The sequence below is a fragment of the Sinohyriopsis cumingii genome, chromosome 4 (genome assembly GCF_028554795.1).
Source record: "Sinohyriopsis cumingii isolate HCF-2022 chromosome 4, ASM2855479v2, whole genome shotgun sequence".
NCBI classification, from domain to species: Eukaryota; Metazoa; Mollusca; class Bivalvia; order Unionida; family Unionidae; genus Sinohyriopsis; species Sinohyriopsis cumingii.
Genome location: NC_142964.1, coordinates 145970629 through 145991547, shown reverse-complemented (window position 1 = coordinate 145991547; position 20919 = coordinate 145970629). Strand labels below are relative to the sequence as shown.

Below are 20919 nucleotides of genomic sequence, written 5' to 3'. Positions count from 1 at the left end.
TCCAGAATGAGTAAATTTGCATACATTTATTTCGGAAGCATTTTGGCTGTAGACCAGTCTAATATATTCGCGCACAAAGAAATATTCTCCTTGAAATATATTCATCAATAGAAAATAGAGAGACCAGTCTTCACATAATATATTTTAGCAAGCATAGACGATCATGAAATACAGTGGTAGACAGATAGAGCCACGGGGAGAGCACTTCACAGGTTCGCGTACACTTGTTAAATTGATAAGCACGCGTGTGATGTAGAGAAAAGTAATGGGGTATATAAGAGTTGCACCTTTATCATCTAGCAAAATACAAAACGCCTATTCAAATACTACTCAGGCAATCTAATTTGTCGGATCTAGAATGATCCATGTTTCATGCAGTTGTTGTATTATAATACAAATAGCTCACGAATGCCTTATTTTTTTTATTCCTCTAAAGTTATTAGTTTTGATGTCCCAACATAGAATCGACATATCATTGAAATTTGATGAGATGGTTTTTAAACATTCTTCGTGATGGAAACATATTCAATCCCCGCTGTGGGAATTAATTATTGATCAGAAATAGATGATAGTTTAATTAGTAGGGAAATAGTCTCATAGTAGAAAAGCTATCTGAATTAGCTAGAATATAACATACTACAATTCATTAATTTTTCAAAAGGTTTAATAAAGAGTGTGAATAGAAAGCAATAAATAAGCAGACGACCAAACATCATGAGCAAAAGGGGTGTTTATGTATTTCACCATCTTGTGCATTACAGTTTCTGAGCTTCATAGATAAACTTTGTCGGATTTGGCATGGGCTTCAATGAACTTGTCTGCGATCTTGTTTAGAAAAGTACTGTCAATAGAAGAATACCAATTTTCGGATTCATGATGCGCACTGTAATTAAATAACACGTAATTTCTTTATAAAATCGTGTTTCCTGTAATTTATGGTTAAAAGCAATCATGCTCAGCTTGTTCCAGGGCGCCGGCCGAACGGCAAGTTTTAACCGGATGTGATTGATGTAAATGTCAGAGATAAAACCAGGTAGCAGGCAAGAAGTGGCCCACTGGACTGTATATTGCACATACCAGGTTTCCCTAGATATATAGCTGGACATTAAAAAAACAGGCAGTAAAGGGGTACGTTTTATAGATAATCATAATGTTGATTTGAATAATTATTGAACTTTTAGGTTTGAGGAAAACCAGGGAAAATGTAGTAGGCAGGTGTTCAGGCCTCTACAGTGCACACTTGACATTCAAGAATATTTCGCTAGTGTTAAATGGGGTGTATATTTGCAACGGTTGTCACTCTATCCACAGTGATAGAAACTTTCCCTGAATAATGTATAAGGATTCGAACATATTGGAGAACTAACAGGAAATGAACTCTGTGGTCAATATTCAGAGGACAATTAAGCGGCGGCAAAATGACCAACAGCCAAACCCTAACCTGATCATTAGATATCGTAGACCTCAAAGTTATTGGCAATATATCGCAAACAATTAAATCCAAATTTTGAAAAAAACTACGCGTAGTAAACTCCATTACCCAGAACATATTCCTATATAGCTGCATAATGTTCGATTTTTAACTTCGATTGGCATTCTTAATGTATTGTTCTGAATGTATTATGTTTTTATTTGTCTTCAAAGGGCTGACTATATGTGTTCCTATTTGGAAATATGCCTGAATATTATTGAGTTTAATTCTTGAAGTACATTTGTATGCGTGGCCGTCACCGCCCAAATTTACACGAATGAAATGACATATACAATGCAATAATCTAAACTACAATGTGAACTAATATATTTGTATTTGAAATGACATAGTATGAAACAAAATGATTCGGAGAAACAAAACGAAACGAAGAATTCTAGCTCAAATGTTAGTGATATCATAATAAAATATGTACACCTTATACGTTGATACGATCTTGTTCTAAAAACGCACTCAGTCGTGTAATTCTCGATTGTAAACACTCTTGGCATATTGTATAAACACAATAGCTAGTCTAATATGGACAGGGGTTAATTGAAATAAGTAAACGTAATCCGGCTTGTAATAAACTATGCTGATCTAGGCCCTGACCAGAGCAGGTTATTATTCAAAAGAAGAATTCGTATTATAAAATTTGAACTCAAATTTGAATTCAAAGTAAGGTAAACATTGCTACGCTACGTCCAATTGCAACATCTTTCCGCCATTTATGTCAGGTCGAGAAATAACCTTGGAAGTATTGTATCACAAAACATAAATTACATAAATATGACGATACGTCCCGGGTGGTGATGCTTCAAATATAATGCGACGGCTTCGTATCTTGTCGCAAAATTGGGTCATGTACTCAATACTAGTTTAGAATATAGTTCTCAATGGCGGCGAAATACATTCGACGTTTTTTTCTCGAACCATCATAAAATGCTGCAGTTGTTCTGATTGCCTACACCCCTGGTTAGAGTTTCCATGGCACACTATATACAGAACAATTATGAAAGTAACAAGCCTTACCACAACCCATATTAAGTCAGGGGACAATGGAATAACTGTAAGTTGTGTAAAGAATTTACTTCTATCATAAAATCATTTAGAACATGTTCAGAGAGTAGACCAGCTTTATTTGTATGAGCTTGAAAGGTCATGCTGTTAAGACGCTTTCTGTCCAGTTTGATCTAAATTCTATTTTGAAAAGGCAGGTAGACACAGATTAGCCTGGGTCAAGTGACTGATATCTTAGCAAGGCACAGTCGATGCCCAGGGGTCTAGATCTGTGCAACCCACGAGACCTGAAAGAGAAAGTAACACACACGGCAGAATGGCGACCTTAGAAAAAGTCATTCAAGTGTTACAACGCCGAGACCATTTTGCCTAACCTTAAGTATTTCTTAAATGCATCTGATCTCCAGCGGCCTAATTCCCGTATTTGATTGTCACTGAAACCTTGTCTGCAACTATGGGACTTGATATGATTGGAGTTAAAGCCACAAAAGCAAAAGGCTGTTCTAAGTTATGTACTAACTTCTACTCTGGTTGCCCATACTCGTTCATAAAAACTGTCCTGGAATATTACCACTGAGGGTTAGGTATGCTTGTAAATAGGTTATAGGACATGTTGCAGGATTTTGTTGGGCAGCAACATGCAAAATATTTTGTTGTCCCGAGCCGTGTTTGAAGTGTCAAAAAATGATTGTAAGACGCTTGTGGAAAAACGTGACTTGATATAATTATATAAAATTATCATTTTGATGTGCAGTTGTTTGCATTGTAATCTCTCCTATTCTGAGAAAGGTATGGAAAGCCAATGTAAACACGGCCGAACATATGGTACGCCTGAAAAGGCCTGAGATGTATGCATCATAGAAGCTGTAAGCTTATCCAGCGCAATTTTATCAATTGGCAAACGAACATCATGGAATTTACTTTTGTAAATGCTTTGAATGAGTATTTTAATAAGGAAAGTGAAGAAGGGTCTCCGACGCCACGTTTGTGCACATATCCAACTGCAGAAAAAAAGTGAATATTGAAGATGCTGAATATTTCTTGTTGATTAATTACGCTATGAAAAGGGCCAAATTGATTAATGAAACTGGTAGAGAACTCGGTCAAGCGTCTGATGTGACCTGCTTATATAGCGTCCAAGCCCGCTTATATGTGGTTTGAATAGGCTTTATGCAACAAGATAAATACAACACAATAACTCAATACTGACTGAATGCCGTGATAAATAGAGCATACTAAACACATCTGAATTGCCTATTTTAGGGTTAATAAATGCGTTTCCTTAAAACAGACTGCCCCTAATGATTTAAATGGGTTTTCTAATTTAATAATATATTTGTATAAACTTATTAGTACTATTTATGATATTTGACTATGCCCACCCTCCCACTATTTAAAACATTTGTATTCCCAATAGACCTTAATAGCAAATAAAAAACGAAACCAAAGAAAAAGTCCATTTCACATTCAAACTGCAAGCTGTTTTGCCCAGTGACAAGTTTGCTTTAGTCGTTGTCCAACAATGCTTGATCCCGTTAAGCTATTTTAGCCATTCCGTAACCAAATGGAAGTGTTTTTCCTTCTTTTGACTTTATAAAATTGTAATCATCACTGGTTAAATCGAGCTCAGATACTTTAATATGGCAATTTCTTTGAGCTGTAGTAAGCACTTCATTTCAAGCAAGTTATAATATATATATATATATATATATATATATATATATATATATATATATATATATATATATATATATATATATATATATATATATATATATATATATATCCTTTCAATATTTTGGAACCAAACAGCTCAGACTTAAAACTACAAGGTGATTTAAGGCAACAGTAAAATTATAGCATGGTTAAAGAATACCGTTTCGTAGAAGTAGATTCAGGGCTGAGCAATCACATAGCCCGAAGTCCCGGACTAGTCATTTTTGAAGTCGGACATATAACATTTTCCAAGACCCTAGTTCGGGACAAGTACTTTTTAAAAAAGTCGGGCTAGTCCTTATTTTCGTGCTTTAATCACTATATCCACCTTTATTTGACCAATCATGCCTCCGGGCGTAATGAATACTTAATTAAATCCCTCTTCGTGTATACATTTGCATCCTGTTACCACTTGACTGCATATTGGGCTAAGCGACCAACTTATCGGCAAATCAAAACACATCAAAAAGAAGAAAGCTAGTATGATCAATTAGCAGTGTTGTAAGCGGTTTTGTTGCAATGAAATTTACAGTAATGATTCTATAATTTATAATTAATTATAAAGACGATTAACTTCCACGTGCGATATGGGTTTGAAGCGAAACAATTACGCTAATTAATGATATGTTTCAGTTCGTATTTAAAAGAGAAAATTGATGTCATGATGACTTTAGAAGTCTTTGTCAAGCAAACTGATAGTTTCTCCGTGGATAAATGAGTTTGCTAAATTATTTTCACAAGGAAGGTAATAAAGCTTTAAAGCACATAGAGCTTCTAAAGATTAGGCGCTATACAAAGTCCACATTATTATTATTATTATTAACGGCGATTCGGAGAAAGTAAATTTGTTTGAAAATGGAGGGATAAAACGTAAGACGGATACTGGGTGTGCGGTAGCTATTTCTGAAGATTTAGTTCATTGAACTTAAACAAGACTTCTTTAAGGAATTCCTTAAACCAAAAGAGTTTACAAATGCTAATGAACACTTGTGCAAATGTACCAGAGCTTGATGACTTTAACCCAGAGACAGCTATCAACTGCTGGCTTAATGCTGGTGCAGGTGGCAGAAATATACATGGACATATTTTCAAATCCATCAGCTAAAACATATATACATGAACCTGGAGAAGCCAAAAGTATAACAACCAATGTTTTTGAAAAATTAAATTCTTTCAAGAAATAATTATGTTGTATACTAGTTCGTTTTATTTCTTCCATGGATTAAGTACATACGTCTCAACAAATCTCGGCAAGTGATTACCATTTTATGACCAGTGAAAAGTAAGGTGGGACTAGTGAAGAGTAAGGTGGGACTAGTGAAGAGAAAGGTGCGACTAGTGAATTTTCAGAAACCACTTGTCCGGGACTAGTGATTATTAAAGAAATTTGCTCAGCCCTGAGATGGTACGGATGGAACGGTAAATGCAACTAAATACACAAGAATGTGATTTGACACTGGGTGTCAACAAGGACGAAACAAGAAGAACAAATTTTCAAGTATGGCAGAGACAAAGATCATCCGAAGAGAACAAGACAAATCTGTTGAAAACATAAATATTAGGTTATATAATTTATGATCTCTGCGGAAACTAAAGTTACATTAGTCTTAACATAGTAGAGATGAACTAAATAAAGCTTTTGGAAATATGTTGTGTATGTACAAAATCATAGTAACTATGATAATCTGGTTGCAAATTAGTTTAAACCATTACAATAAGAACATTAACAAACTGTGTAACTGTCATCCATCCAAGAGTATTTAAACGAGATGATGTGGATGGTAAGATATAGTCGACATTAAAAACAACTTGTCCGTTCTTTCTGTAGGCTATATAATCGCTGCACTCGAGATGAATTAAGTAGTTCTTCCAACACATTATCGTAGCAAATAGCATGTTTATTTTTGTATATTTTGTGCTAGAATTTTTTCAACCGGTTCCTAGACTACATTAATAAACACTGTCGTTATTCGATACAGGAATCATATTCACCAGTTTCCATCAATTCTTGAGGAAAGGCCTTTAAACTCCCATTTTCTAGCCCAAGAGCTCTTAGGACCCTATCTATTGGTGTCACCACACACCTGTAATCTGAGAGACATCCTATTGCCAAACCAATGCATGTAAGATGGTTTACTCCGTCTACCATGAAAACTCCTGCGCCGGAGTCTCCTAGCTCAAAGAAAACCTCTCTAACGGGATCAACATGTATCAAATCTTTCATTATGACGGATGTGCCAGGTACGCTTGTCAATGACGGCAGAGTAAGTTGTGCATCTTCTCTCTTCAAAGATGCCGTCCCTATGTCTGACGTTTGAGTGTCTGACGTTTGAGTCTTCACCCAAGTTGTTGCGGTTGATAGGGTACCCTTTCTGAGACCGGTTGAAGCCCCACACTTTATTATTTTCTTAACATGGTCTGCATGTTGAAGATTGGCGTTGAAGGATCCATCCTCATAAACAGGAGGGTCACTGCCAAAACCTGCAAAATAGATGCGTGATTTAATCTGTGATAATTCATAAATTTATTTTACATTATATTATACTAACAAAGATTTTCGTTGGAAGTTACAAATAAATATTTCGCATGGAACAATCAAATTGTAGATTATAATACATGTAAATACGATCATGAATTTTGATATTATTTAAATTGACTCAGCAACTTTTGAAATTGTCTGAAAACGCAGCAAATATTACCTTCATCAGAGAGCTGTTTTGGTTCTATCCAAGCAAATTCTTCCTTGGAGGGAGTTCTTTTATTTATTCTAATAAGGGCAGCATCAACAGCTCCAAATTTTTCCTTCGACACAGGATCCTCCCAGTCTCCACTGAACTGTATATCTTCGATGAACCCACACACTCTATCTTTCTCATTATCTTTGTTAGACATATAGTCTATATTTGATGGTTGCACTACTTCAAGCTTTTTAAGCTGTGAGACATCAGTATGGGTAGATAAATCGCCAAGAACATGAGCGCAAGTTAGAAAGCCAATGCTGTCATCGTCGATGCGTACAAAAGGCCCAAGTGTTCCCTTCAGTGGACAATTTGATGGGCCAATACTACAACCCATTCTGAGAACCTCGCTTACTGCGTCTCCTTTTTGAGGTAAACTTCGTTGTGGATCTGGCTTGAAAGCATAGAAATAGAAATAACCCTCTCGGATATCCACATCAATGTTTTGGTCACCTACGTCAAGGGAACGAGGGAATTGGCTCTCTCCGAATGGAATTATGCCTTTCACTCTACAGTACAAAACGATGCATATTTTCGGAGATAATTTGCGTCCATGGTCGGATGCAATTATAGCACTTGAACTTATCGCCTCTAAATTACTGTGTTTGGAGAAGAGTTCATCACCATGTTTCTTGATTGCATTATTGATGAGAGTTGTATCTTCTTCAGAGAGTTTTGCTCTCCTGTTTTCAGGAGATGTCTGAGCGATCACGGATTCCCTATCAATTCTATCGAACTCTCTGTACTTCACGTCAAATCCGAGAAAACTGGGAAATTTTGGGACCAAAGATCCTGAATGAAGGCATACCAATACCGTTTTACCAGAGGTTGTTTCAGTACCAGCCCAAGTTGATATGATGCTTTGTCCGTATTCGTCTGACAGCTTTTTTAATACTGTGTTAAGCAAAATTCTTTGTTTCTCCTTATTCAACTGCAGATCTGAACTAAATAGCTCTTTTGCAAAATCTGTCATTGGCTCTGCTGCTAGTATATTCTTTTGCATGTCTGATATTCTTTGTTCTGTAATATCATTTGACAGGTCCATTACTTTCTGGGTGAAGTCTTTGCCAATATTATGATATGGAAGAAAAAAAATTCGATTACGTTTGTGAGCGAAAAGTACAGTGTTCACATAGAAATGTATCAAGTCTTCGATTTACGCAGGCGTGGTCATTTTTTATGGCAGAAACGTACTATATGTTTGATGAATAAATAATTAATATTGTGATGAAATTCAATTAAATTATACATTGTAAACAAGCTGTAGCTTTCCAGTCTTGGGTAATGCATTATCTCAAGCAATCTTAATTGCTTTCTCTGAAAATGAACCAGCCTTACGTTACGATGTTTGAAAAGATACGATAGTATTTTTATGACAATGCTGTTACCTTGCTAAAGGACGCTTCTAAAAATATAAGCATTCCAAATAAGAATGCCATTAGAGTAACATGAATAAAGCCAATCCTTATTTTGTTTCTTTCTCCCTTACTTGCTTGTATTCAACATTATAAACATTCAAATTGTTTCGGTCTTATAATTTAATTTTGTTATATAATATTACTATTATTAAACGTTACTCAGCTGAATGGTTTCTCGATGCGAAACTCTTTCTCTGATATTTAATAATAATGCTTCTACTTGCATTTTCTAGTTTCGAAGAAACGTTTCAGCTCTCATTTGTTCGTAGAAAGTGTCCCTGCCCCCGCGAAGTCTGCGAAAGTAAAGAGTACTCAATAAAAAAGTAGGTTTACAGAACATGAGTAAAACAGTTAATATATTTGTTCTCATCCAAGATTTTAGCACTTGGGAAGAAAAAATGTTCCTATGGATCGTCAGCAAAAGCTACAAAAGGCTCACCTAGACATGTTGCTCCTAAGTCTCTCTCTGAAAACGCATCCTCACTGGGGTGACTTGATTGTTTCGCAGTTATTGGCCATGTTTGTTTTGGACATGTTTGTCCTTGCTTTATTTCTGTTAGATTCTGTAGTTTTTCTAGGATGCGCTGAAGTTGTCCATTCCGCATGGCCTCATTAAATTTTTGTTCGAAATCAGGGGGAATCTTTCTGAATTCAAAGACTATTGACCCTCTCTTGACATTCTCCACTTCAACTCCCAATAGCTTCTCTATGTCTGTAATGACGCCTTGGCCTATTATATCGCAAGCAGCCTCCATACAGTTGTCTTTATTCGCTTCTGAAGATGTGCCAGGGGAATCTTTTTGGTTTTTAAACTGAATGGTCATTTCAATTGTGTCCTGTTCACCTAAACAGGAGGAAGGAGAACAACATTAGTTTATTATAAACCATTTTTAAGGAGAATATAAAAATCTTTTAGCCGGTGAGTCAGCTTGGAAATTAAATAATAGATTTCTCTGAAATAATAACACGTCTAGCAGGGTATTCATTCATATTTGGGAGAAAATGTATATACCAATCTAATATGTAAGCATAATGGCCGTAATATGCAGAACGCATCCCAATGTTTTCTTTTGCTCCTCATTTCTTCTTTTATTTCAGACTGTAAATAACAAAATCAAGTTAAAAATTAAAATGAATCTGTTTTATCTGGACTGACTTTTGGAATTCTGTCATGCATATAGAGCGAAATTGGTTGTAATGGCATGATTGACGCCTCTCCATGTATGGCTGCTAAACGCCATTACGCGTATTCCATCCCACGTTTTGTCACATACGATTTTCAGAAACAGTGCGACATTTAATTCCATGATTTATAGATAAATCGGACTTTTAGTCCCATATTTCATCTACACTTGTCCATAGAAGTTTATCTTTAATTCTATCATGACTATGAATTTTAACATTGGAATATTTTTAAATCATATAAATTTATGTTGGTAGCATTATCAGACATATGGAATGTATTCTGTTTCCAGACTTAACATTGGCAACTGTACAGTTTTTTGATATACGTATAAGTTATTTGTCTGCACGTAGATGAGAAATAAATGAGAATTTTAAACAGCATATATGAATATATATGTAGTGAGAACAACTTTAAACAGTGTTGCAAAAGACAAACATAAAATAAAATCAATCCTCTAGAATTAATATTTGTATTCTTATAAAATATATTGCAGCAAAGAGATGCACATATATTAGTCGTGTATAAAGCTAACGATGATTTTTAATATCTGTGTCTCAGATTATATTTACACAGTATATCATTAGACAGTTAAATAGTGTTTCGTCTGCATGTTAAGGAACACAGGTTTAAATAAACTAAAAACAATGCAATTTACTTCAATCTTCGATAAATCTCCCTTACCTCTTGAAAATGTTATGGCAGCCATGTCATTTTCTGTGCTCAGGTTGGAAATATCTAGTAGCCTTGTATTCTCAGAAATGGAACTTAATGGGTTCCCTTCCACGGCCGATACTCTTTTCCACAACAAAGTCTTGGGTTGTGATACAAATGATGTTTTTGATCCACCACACTCTATTTGTCCATCGGTGTTATATGCAGATCCTTGCATCGGCTTATTCAATTGCATCTCACCAGCATTATCCGTTCCGCTTCTATTCTGATCTTCATCCATACTGGCGTATCTTCTTTTGGTGAAGGCTGTGTAACATACAAATATAAGCTTATATATCAGTAATTAGTATTTCATGATTTTGTGCAATGATATTATTTAAATACATTTTTAACCAAAAGACTTCAGCTACTTTTATCTCACGATTACACTTAATTATCCCGGTTCACATTTCTAAAACATTTGTACACAGTTACAGTCAATCTTCAATCATATTGCAAGGTCTGATGCCTCATCTTTAAAGGTTTACAAGGCATTGTGCAGAATGATATAACTGATATTTTTTGATAATTGTTCCCGAAAATGTGTATTAAGGGACCTATTTCACATGTACTGAGAATTATTGCATGAATTGTTTCAGTCAAGGGAAATTGTATCATTCATTTTGAAACTAAATTATATTAAGTAAGTATGGGCGAATCATATCGAATCGACTGTTTTGTACGGATATCCAAGCTGGATGGAACATCTTGTCACGGAATGTAATATATATATATATATATATATATATATATATATATATATATATATATATATATATATATATATATATATATATATATTACATCTTATTTTAATTGTATTGTTCTTTTGGGACGCACGCAGCCCAGAACATATAAAACTGCATATATGTTAGATGGTAACGGAGAGTATTTTCTGTCAAAAATGAAAGGTGTTTTCGGCTGTGACGCATGTTTTTGAGGACCTCAAATGTGAAAAATTTGTGATTTGATTTAGTAGACGGCTATTTCATAACAAAATTAAGAGTTAATTGCATACTATTTCATTGGATCATGCGTACATTATTGCAATGCATGAGCAAGATTTGTATTGTTCTGAATATTCTCAGAGTTACTCATGGAGAAGTTACTTTATAATATACACAAAATTTATAATTCCTTAGGTTTCGTGATGCAGAACTTTATGATTTCTCTGTTATTTCAGAGTGTTTAATTATGTCAGTTATTTTCAAGCACGGACTCAACGTAGGAAAGCATATATCGTAGCTTAATTTTGTTCATTTCATTAATCTTTCTGAAATCCACGTCCTTACATAAAGAACTGTGCTATAAATCCCTTTGAGTGCATATGTGTAAGTAACATAAGATAGTAATTTTTTTGTTTTTTTAAACATTCATATTGTTCTGCTAGTTATATCATTTTAGTTGTATATGTTATGTCTTTACATATGTGTATAGTTCCTTGCACAGATCAAATTTGCTTTAAGTAATTTACTTTAGTGTTGTGGTAATGGATACGATGTATATAAAATAACTTTTGACATTTTCTGCACTTTTTTTAGAGTTAGACTTTTCAGCCAGATATATTTTGGCATTAATTTGAAAGCATATGTGGTCGCAAGTTTAGTTTTAATAATTAATGTTTATGATTTGCTTTTAATTGTGACCCAAATAGTGATCTATACTGAAAAGTTCAGACATCCACACATGGGAAATAAAAACAACATACTTCAAAAAGATCTTCTTTAATCTACGCTTTGTAGCTGTACAGTTGACATACATAACGCTAAACTGTATGAAATCTAGGTAGCGAGACAATAATAGGAAGAATAATTGTTTTGTTTACTTAAGGAGATATGCGAGTAAGAATGGATTCTATGTGGAACACAACAAAATATAAATAATAGTTGTGTTTTGTTTTGATATATAACATAGGTATTCCAACGTCACAGTAGTTTTGTGTATTTCAACTTATGCAAAATTGATGACATACATAAATTCATATATATATATATATATATATATATATATATATATATATATATATATATATATATATATATATATATATATATATATATATAGATAGATAGATAGATAGATAGATAGATAGATAGATAGAAATACTGATATGTATGTGAAGAGACAGGGAAATGCTCGAAAAATACGTCCTACATTCAGATACATCCTATTCCTTCTATGACATTATTCACAGGTTCAGGATTAAAATGTTACAAAAGAAGCAAAGCAAATAATAATAATAATAAATAATAATACAGTGTAGCCTGATTATAACATGTTAGATATATACAACTTTGTGATATGGTTGTGTACTATTGCAAGTTTTCTGGCTAAGATAAATATAGTTCTTTCGTTTCACCTGGCCTTAAAGCCAGACTAATCATGTAGCATTGCCAAACCAAACTTCAAATGTAGAGAATATGAAGGAAGAACCTTTCATATGAATGGCTGCGCATGTTCCATCTCTAGACATGGATACAATATTTCCCATTCATGTTCGAAAAGAGTTGGTAATTGGGTTCAATGATGTGCAGAGGCTGTTATATTACTTTATTACATTATATTCAGAAAAATATTTCAATATCATATTTATTCAAAATAAGCCTGTATAGTGGCAACTTTAACTGTTATTTAAACCAGGCGAGCAGTATCAGAATCTCTTAGACCTCGTTAAAAAATATATCGTTGACGTGGGCAACAAAACATATTATCTAGAATTATACCATATACATCATGTGTATCTCTGTAGATTATGTATCAGTTAATAGTGCATTGCTACACAATAAGTGATTGTATATTACTGCATAACTCTGAAGAGCATAATGCACACGTGTACAACGTCTTCTCTATGGAACAGTTTTTGAGTTACTTAACAAATAAGACTACTTTATATAATTAGGTAAAACCACCTGTAGGCAAGGGAGAATTATAATTTTAGATTAAACTATCGAAGATCAAAGTGTTTGCGAATTACTCAGTGTATGGGTGTGGGGGGAAGTGTGGGTGTTTACAACTTGTGGCTGACTTGTTCGTACCAAGATCAAGCAGTCATACGTTTGTACAGGAAAGAAACGATCTCGTTATTTTTGTATAATTGATTCAGTTATAACATTATGCAATATTCAGAGGCATGACAACAAACCCGACGAATTATTATTTAACCAAAATAAACCTGAAACGTGTCAATTTTTAAAATCAGTTTTGACATTCTTGGCATGAGTTTACATTATTAACTGTTATGGTGCTCATCGCACGTGCTACATATGTATTCAGGAAGCATTATTTCATAACTGTCGGAAGAGTAGAACGATTCAATGGGGACGTAAAAGGAAATGTTGTGGTTCCAATACCCTTTTTTGATTTTGTTGAGTGGTTTGTTAATGCCACTGTCATCTCATGAAACGAACAAGTGTTATCTAAGGGAAATTGTTATCAATACACTACAGTAATTTTTTTCGACTTCTCAGGACATCACACAGTATATTGCATAACAAAGAACATATTTACACGCGTGACCATAAATACAACCAAAGTCATATATACAAAACTATTAATCTGCAGTTTAAAGATTACACGTATTATTTTGCTATGTCTTTGAGTAGATTGTCCAAATAGTTCAGACTGATACAAATAGCTAAAGGTTATTTTCAATAATTGTTTAATAAAGAAGCAAATCAACTAAATAGTGACTCAGAAACTCTGAAATAACCAATGATATTCCTTCTTATGTGTCCATATTAATTAGAGAATATATTGAAATTAAATATTTTATTCAGATTTCATGATAGCTTAGCTTACGAGTCAAAATCAATTTTCCATGGTAAATAGTGAAATTGTGTTATTTAGATGTTAAAAGACGCTTTAATTTTTTTCCAGTCATATTGCTGAAATTTCTGCATTGTGGCCGTGTATGGTGATATCTAGCACTGAGGCAGACATGTACCATCATGTACCACCCAGTCACATTATCCTGACACCAGGCCGACCAGTCCTAACACGAACCTCTTAATGATAAACCCCAAGCGAGGCAGTTGCTAGAACATTTTTATAAGTCTTTGGTATCACTCGGCCGCTTGAACCACTAGGCCACCAGAGCGGTAAATGGTAAATAATGCTAATAATGGTGTTTATTGCGATTGTCATTTGTGAATATAAATTTTATTTATATATGGTCATCGTTGCATTCCTCCGATAAAATATTTAAGGAAATTAGTTAATTTTGTTTTACGTATATTGCATATATTAACAGACTAAACCGTTACTCGTTCGTTCTTGTATTTTTCTCAATTCTCCGTATAACGCGCTTTGGATATAAGAAACATATTCCTACAGCACCATCTGTGACAATTATCAAATGATATATGCGTTGCAGATTTCCAAGGCAATATCGGGATTAGTTTCTCTCTTAAATAGATCTTTCGACTTTTTCAACTTTTCTGAATGGCTTTTTAATTCATTTTGAACGTTGTCGGGCTAACTCCGAATTCCAGGGATTTTCTGTCCTTAGCGAAAAACCGTTCTCAGTTTAACTTTCACTTTCTTCCATTTGTATTACATAGGAATGACAATTAACCTAAAGTGTTTTTCAAGTGATTTCACGTTACCTTCAATTTATGTTCCGGCCATCTTCATCGAAACATTGGCAAAATTTAAAACCAGTGGATAAAAATTAGTTTGTAATTAAAATAGCTCTTTTTGAACCATATGATTTGATCTAATTATATTCATTTGTTTAAAGATCTTGTCGGATAAAATGTTATGATCCATGCTGAAGGATAATAGAAAAGGTTAACTGCATTGCACAAATGTATTTTTAAATCTGGCGTCCAAGATTTAAAATGTTACATATAATATTATAATTCGTAATATCGCAAGGGGAATTTGTAACCGTGGTCTCAGACAAGGCACAAACCTTCTATCTCTATGACTGTGATTTGGCTGCACACGTCCATGAATATACAGTTTGTGCTGCACTGATACAAACACAGGATCGCTCTTCATTGTAACCGGGAACAGGTGCGTAAAAGCGAACTTAAACCTTCCGCGTCAGCCTGCGTGGGCTATAGTCACAGATGCGCACGTGTGCGAAAGCGCATCGGTGGAGAAAATTGGTGGGATTTAGAACGGGGTTTTCCATCAAAAAAGCCGAGATAATTTCGTTATAAGAATTTCCTCCGGAGCAGTCGCTTCATGCAATATGAGAGAAAATTTATCCACAGGCCACGCGAGCTGAAATTACACGTCCGGTTGCTGAGGACTAAAATGTCACCTTATCTCAACTACTACTACTGAACAGGATCTTGAGTATCGTCCTCAAATAATCAAAGTTCCAGAGTTGTGATCCTCAAGTTTAATGGGTCACCACTACAAGCGTATACAACGTAGGCAGAGACAAAGTGAAGCGTCTCTCGAATATGTGTCCATATTACCGCATGTGGGTGAAAAGGCATTGCTCATCAAAATCAAGGTGGACATACTTTACAATGTGGAATTCATCATGACTCGTTATTTGTTGAAAATGAGGCACTGTATTATTTATAACCTCACAGCCGTTGTTTTGTAGTCATGCCCTTGTGTTCTTGAACCTTAAAGACACTGAGAATTAATGATAAGGTCAACAAAGGTTATACAAAGATTGTCCATAAGCTTGAGACATTCTCCAAAACAGGGTCAACATAAATGCTTTCCAGATGCTTGGAATTTCACCTTGATATTTCCCCGCACAAGCCTTTCCATGGTCCAAGTTATATTCCAACATCAGCGTGGATTTCAGTGGTCAGAGAAGAAAAGATGGAGACAAAGTTTTTAAATAAGCGATCTCATCCTCGCCGCAAATCACGCATACCAACCTCGAAGATATTGACAGTACCTAGGCGAACTTAAGTTTAGTAAAACTGAATTTACAATGATGGTTACTGAAATCGGTACATTTGAACGATTCAACCCGGATGTCACTCTTAAAGTGTTTGTTCGGAACAAAGACCCGCAGCCCATTAGACTATACACCGAGACAATAGAAGCTTCAACGTCTTTATGTTTCAAACCTTATTTATTATTCTTTGTAAAATTTATGGCACAGTGGTGCGGTATCATTATGTGCAAATTTACTCCAAATGGTGTATTGGCACAGCAAGCACAGGGGAGAAATGTTACCATGCATGCATATATTCAGTACATAGCAGTTCCTTGAACACCATGCCTTTTACTGTGAGTGTGTTAATTTCGGAAAGCCGCTGAGTGCGATAATTCCAGATCAAGGCAAGAGTCCTTCCAAATTCCCCACGGTATATCAGAAAATATTATGTACGACTTTCCATGCCTGAATGTTTCAGTGGACACCATCATGCGGTTCACTGAAATATAACGCATGTTGCTGAACAAGCGCCGTGTGAGGTTGCTACACTATTGTGACATGTGATAAGGAAAATGAGCATCCAACGTTGAACCTTGGCAAAGACTCATAAGAGATATACATAATGTCGTGTCAGGTCAGAACAATATGGATATGACACAACAGCTCTCCTCCCACGCAGACATTATCATGATGATCCCTTCAATACCGACGGTTCTGAAACCTCCAAACTTTGGAATTGGTGCCATTGTACAAGAAGCACTGTCGTGCTTCATAACCTTCGGAGGGATTGTAGTGTTATCCTTAATCTAATTACCTTTACATAATCACTTGACGAACAACGTAATCAGATTTTACAAACTAGACTAGAACTGATATAAAAACAACAATCGTCTGTGTTATACGTTCACTAGGGTTTAAGTTTTATGAGAAAAATACTTTCAAGGCAGCTTATTTCCTCCGTACAACTGTACTGATATCTTGTAATTAATAAATATCATTGATTTCCTTCTGAAGTAATTCGTCAAAAGCAGATAACATTGTATGGTTGCAGCGGTAAAAACACAATACTGAATTAGAGTTGAAAATATCTTCATTTCCATTTCCAAATAAGGACAAATTTCACCTTTTGAAACCTGGTATTTTGGAAACGTGGTCGCGAGGCATTTAACGTTTTCGTCAAGTATCTGGACTAAGTGAAAAAGAGAAAGAAATCCAAGTGATTACCTTGATTGAGGTTGATCACATTTTGTATTCGTTCAGCCAGAGAGAGGAAGGTCAATAGAGGGGAAATCCCGTGCGAGATAGATTCCTGTGATATTTAATTGCAAAGAGGATTGTTTGAAAGGGCAAACTTTAATCAAAGAAAACAAAACAACGGGGAAACAAGGACAGTTTTCTGACACTTATTTATGCGTTAGCAGTTAGTTGTAATTTCTGGCCACTAGGTAATGAAATGATCGGAAATCGAATTTTAATCGGACTGCGATATGATACAAATCTCACTCAGAAGGCTTCCGTTATTCAGGCTAGAAAAAAGTGAGGCTGTTAAAAATAAACCCAATAAATTCTACTAGGAACGTGAGAAAGAGTGACTGTAATTGACGCCAACTCGTCTTCGCTGCAATATGGGAAGCAAACACATAAAATCCCAAACGTTCACCAGAAAAGACTGTATGAGATGTGGAAACAAAGTTAATCATCCTGAGGACCAATGTTCAGCAAAAGAAGTAGAATACTGTGAGTGGAAAAAGAGGAGATTGTGCAACTGCTGTCGAAATAAGCAGTTCGCACAATTGAATCGTGATCGGAAACTGAATTTCTAGGGACTATTGTCACGTGTTTAGGCTCTCATAAACAGTAACAAGAAAAAGGTGAACACAACAAGCCTTGTAAAATTTAACCAAAAAATGTTTCCCTAGAAAAACAAGGTAAAGATGACGAAAAGAACTTACGGTTTTAAGAATCAAATCCAAAAATAACCCAAAAATAATCCAATAATTAAAAATTAGGAGTCCTAGTAATAAAACGTTCTAATGAATTTGAGATCGAGTCCCGACGAAAATCCACAATGATGGGCGATGACGTATACTGTAGCCAGTATAGCATTGATGTGTCAACAATTCTTTGTTGCACCACAGAAAATAATATTCCGGTGTTTGAATTCCGAATAAAAGTTCAATAAATCTCTTTGTTGAGGAATTGTGTATGAGCACTTAAATATTTCCAGGGAAAAGAATTCGTCTCCTAGAATACAAAATAATTTGAAGAAAGCTCAAAATTTAGCTCCAACTGGTCACAACATAAAAAACACCACCTTGACATCGAAGTGTTTAAAGCCCAACTAAAATTATATCTCAATATAGTACTATTATATCAAACAACTGCGCAATTCTGGTAAAACCAGAATTTCGAAATAGAGGCTATCCACATGTGTAAAATCAGGTACACCCAGTACAGCCCCGATTCCACCCTATAAATCCACACTAAGAATAAAAAAAAAAGAATAAAAATGAAGTTGCTTGCTCCAACACTGCTGATTCTGAATCAAGGTCAGGAACTAGGTCAGCTGTTAGATACAAAGTTCTATTATTAGGTGTTTAGGAAAAAACAATCAGGACAAGCTAATTTCTGTAAATGTCAAATTCTAGTCAAATAAATTCCATTAGTATAACATGTAATGGAATTAAAAATTTAAAACTAACAATCAAATAATTAAATCAAATCAAATATAAATTAAATCAAATATACAAAACATAATCAGCACCGAGAACGGGTCAACTGTGGATAACGCCGTGTTCGGCAAAACAATGGAGAACCTGCGGAACCTTGTAGTCGTATATACACTGGCATGAAACACGGGTCTACACTTTTCTCAGAAAGAGTGTAAAGCGTTATACAACTCGGTGGTTATAAATGTGCGAGTGTGTGAGTTTGATTTGTAACGTAGTTTCAACATTTTTCAGTCATATCGATATAATGTATACAGTGTGGTAGTTGATAGTGATGTCTAGCACTGGGGCATCATGCCACACACATGTATCATTTTGTCCCGCCCAGTCACATTATCCTGACACCAGGCCGAATAGCCCAAACACTATCCTCTTAATGCTGACCATCCCATCTATACCTTGTTTTACCACTATGCCGCCTGAGCAGTTTAGTGGTTAGAAACTAAATAACAGAAAAAGACAAACTAACAAGATTGGTAAAATTGACAAATATATTTACAAAGATCACAAAGTGAAACTTTAAGAGAAACTTACATTATTGTGAATTTAGTCCCAAATCCCAAATAATCCTAAATGTTCTATCATAGAGTTCAAAAGAATAGAGTGTTGTGAATGAATTCGTGTATTGAATGTGCTGATTTGGCAAAAGACCTAAATATGTTGATGTACCAATAGGTTTCATATATCACAATCTCTGAATGTTTTGAATGTATTATCCAATAATCCCAAACAGCATATCAGTCTAAAATACAAATGAGGACATGATAATCCCAATCAATAACTTAAATAAATGATTCCTCTCAAATTAAATCTGATCACACCAGTACATGATTATGTAGACTGAAATTCGATGACACGTGTCACCGTCATCAGTTACAGATGCGAGGTTGTGGCTCTTTCCAGTAATAGGTTGTTGCTGGAGGGAACGGGTGGTTTAGTTAGAATGAATGATGCGCCTGTGGAAAACTCGTACTGGTTTTTTAAAACTCGCAATTCAACAGTATTCTTAAAACTAATGTCAAGGATTTAATTCATTCTGAACAGCCGCACGATAATGATGCCATGGCATTTGCAGATGACATGTTCGGCCGGCTGAATGGATACTAACATCGATATATATTTGCCGCTTGTGGACCAATATTTGCGAGAGAATAGTGGTACCTGAACCCTGTATGCGCTCATATTTACTGGACGTGAGGGCAAGACGTAAATCGAATATTGGGACAACTCTGATGTCAATACAAGCTCGAAGCCAGCCTTGAATCGTTGTGCTGGCACAAACAAACAGATGACAGACTACAAAACCAGGTGAATAAACTCAGAAAGATTGTTTCTTAGAGCAGATTCTCCTAATCGAATTGGAGAACCAACGGCGACTCTACGCACAGGTACTGAACAAAAACCCCAGTGATCCAAATCAAGTAGCTAATTTCATTCAATAAGAAGCCAGTAAATAGGTTATCAGAGTATATCGATCTGTTTATGAGCTCATGGCATTGCAGGACCTATTCTCGTTTGCACAGTCAATGTATACGTTCATGGGCGTGTGCAGCGAGGTTGAGGTTGAAGGGGATAGGAGGGACAGTAACTCACCAGTGACATTTATTTTGTGGGAAAAACAAAATAAATAGCTAATATTTCTCAATGATTGTGATTAAATATTCAGATCGTTATTGTTAATTGTAAACGGCTTGAATCAAAGATACATGTTGATTCTGACCTTGGAAGCAGCCAAAATGGAAATCTCTCATTAAGTGGACAGAGTATTTCCAGAAAATGTTCACTGCCACCTAGGCCAAATAGAGGGGTGTAAAATTGTATCAATATTATCAGTATGTATTCTTACCTTAATATGTCAAGATGGCAGGAGTTTTGTCAAATTTCTTAACTTAAGGTCATGTTTCAACTTTTTCAGCTGTTATAGCGTACTAATTAAATATATGTATATATTTGTGTACTTAGTGTTTCGGAGTTGTGTTGTTCTTTAAATGTATGCGAGACATGTACACCTCCCATAGTTACTCTACAGTGTGTTGAATGTGAAATACGAGTAGTCAGCTAGAAAGAAGAACTGGATAC

General features: G+C 35.2%; 1 protein-coding gene across 1 annotated transcript in view; it reads right to left on the bottom strand.

Moving 5' to 3' along the window:
- Positions 1-646: 646 nt before the first annotated feature.
- Positions 647-20919, bottom strand: part of LOC149802284 (uncharacterized) — a 32787-nt gene continuing 12514 nt past the window's right edge. Inside the window, exons 2-5 of the mRNA XM_089956713.1 lie at positions 10228-10524; positions 8800-9204; positions 6904-8004; positions 647-6685 (exon numbers count right to left, since the gene is read on the bottom strand). Of these exons, the coding sequence (XP_089812839.1) occupies positions 6171-6685; positions 6904-8004; positions 8800-9204; positions 10228-10498 (2292 nt within the window). The 5' untranslated portion in view covers positions 10499-10524 and the 3' untranslated portion in view covers positions 647-6170. The remainder of the gene's footprint in view (positions 6686-6903; positions 8005-8799; positions 9205-10227; positions 10525-20919) is intronic.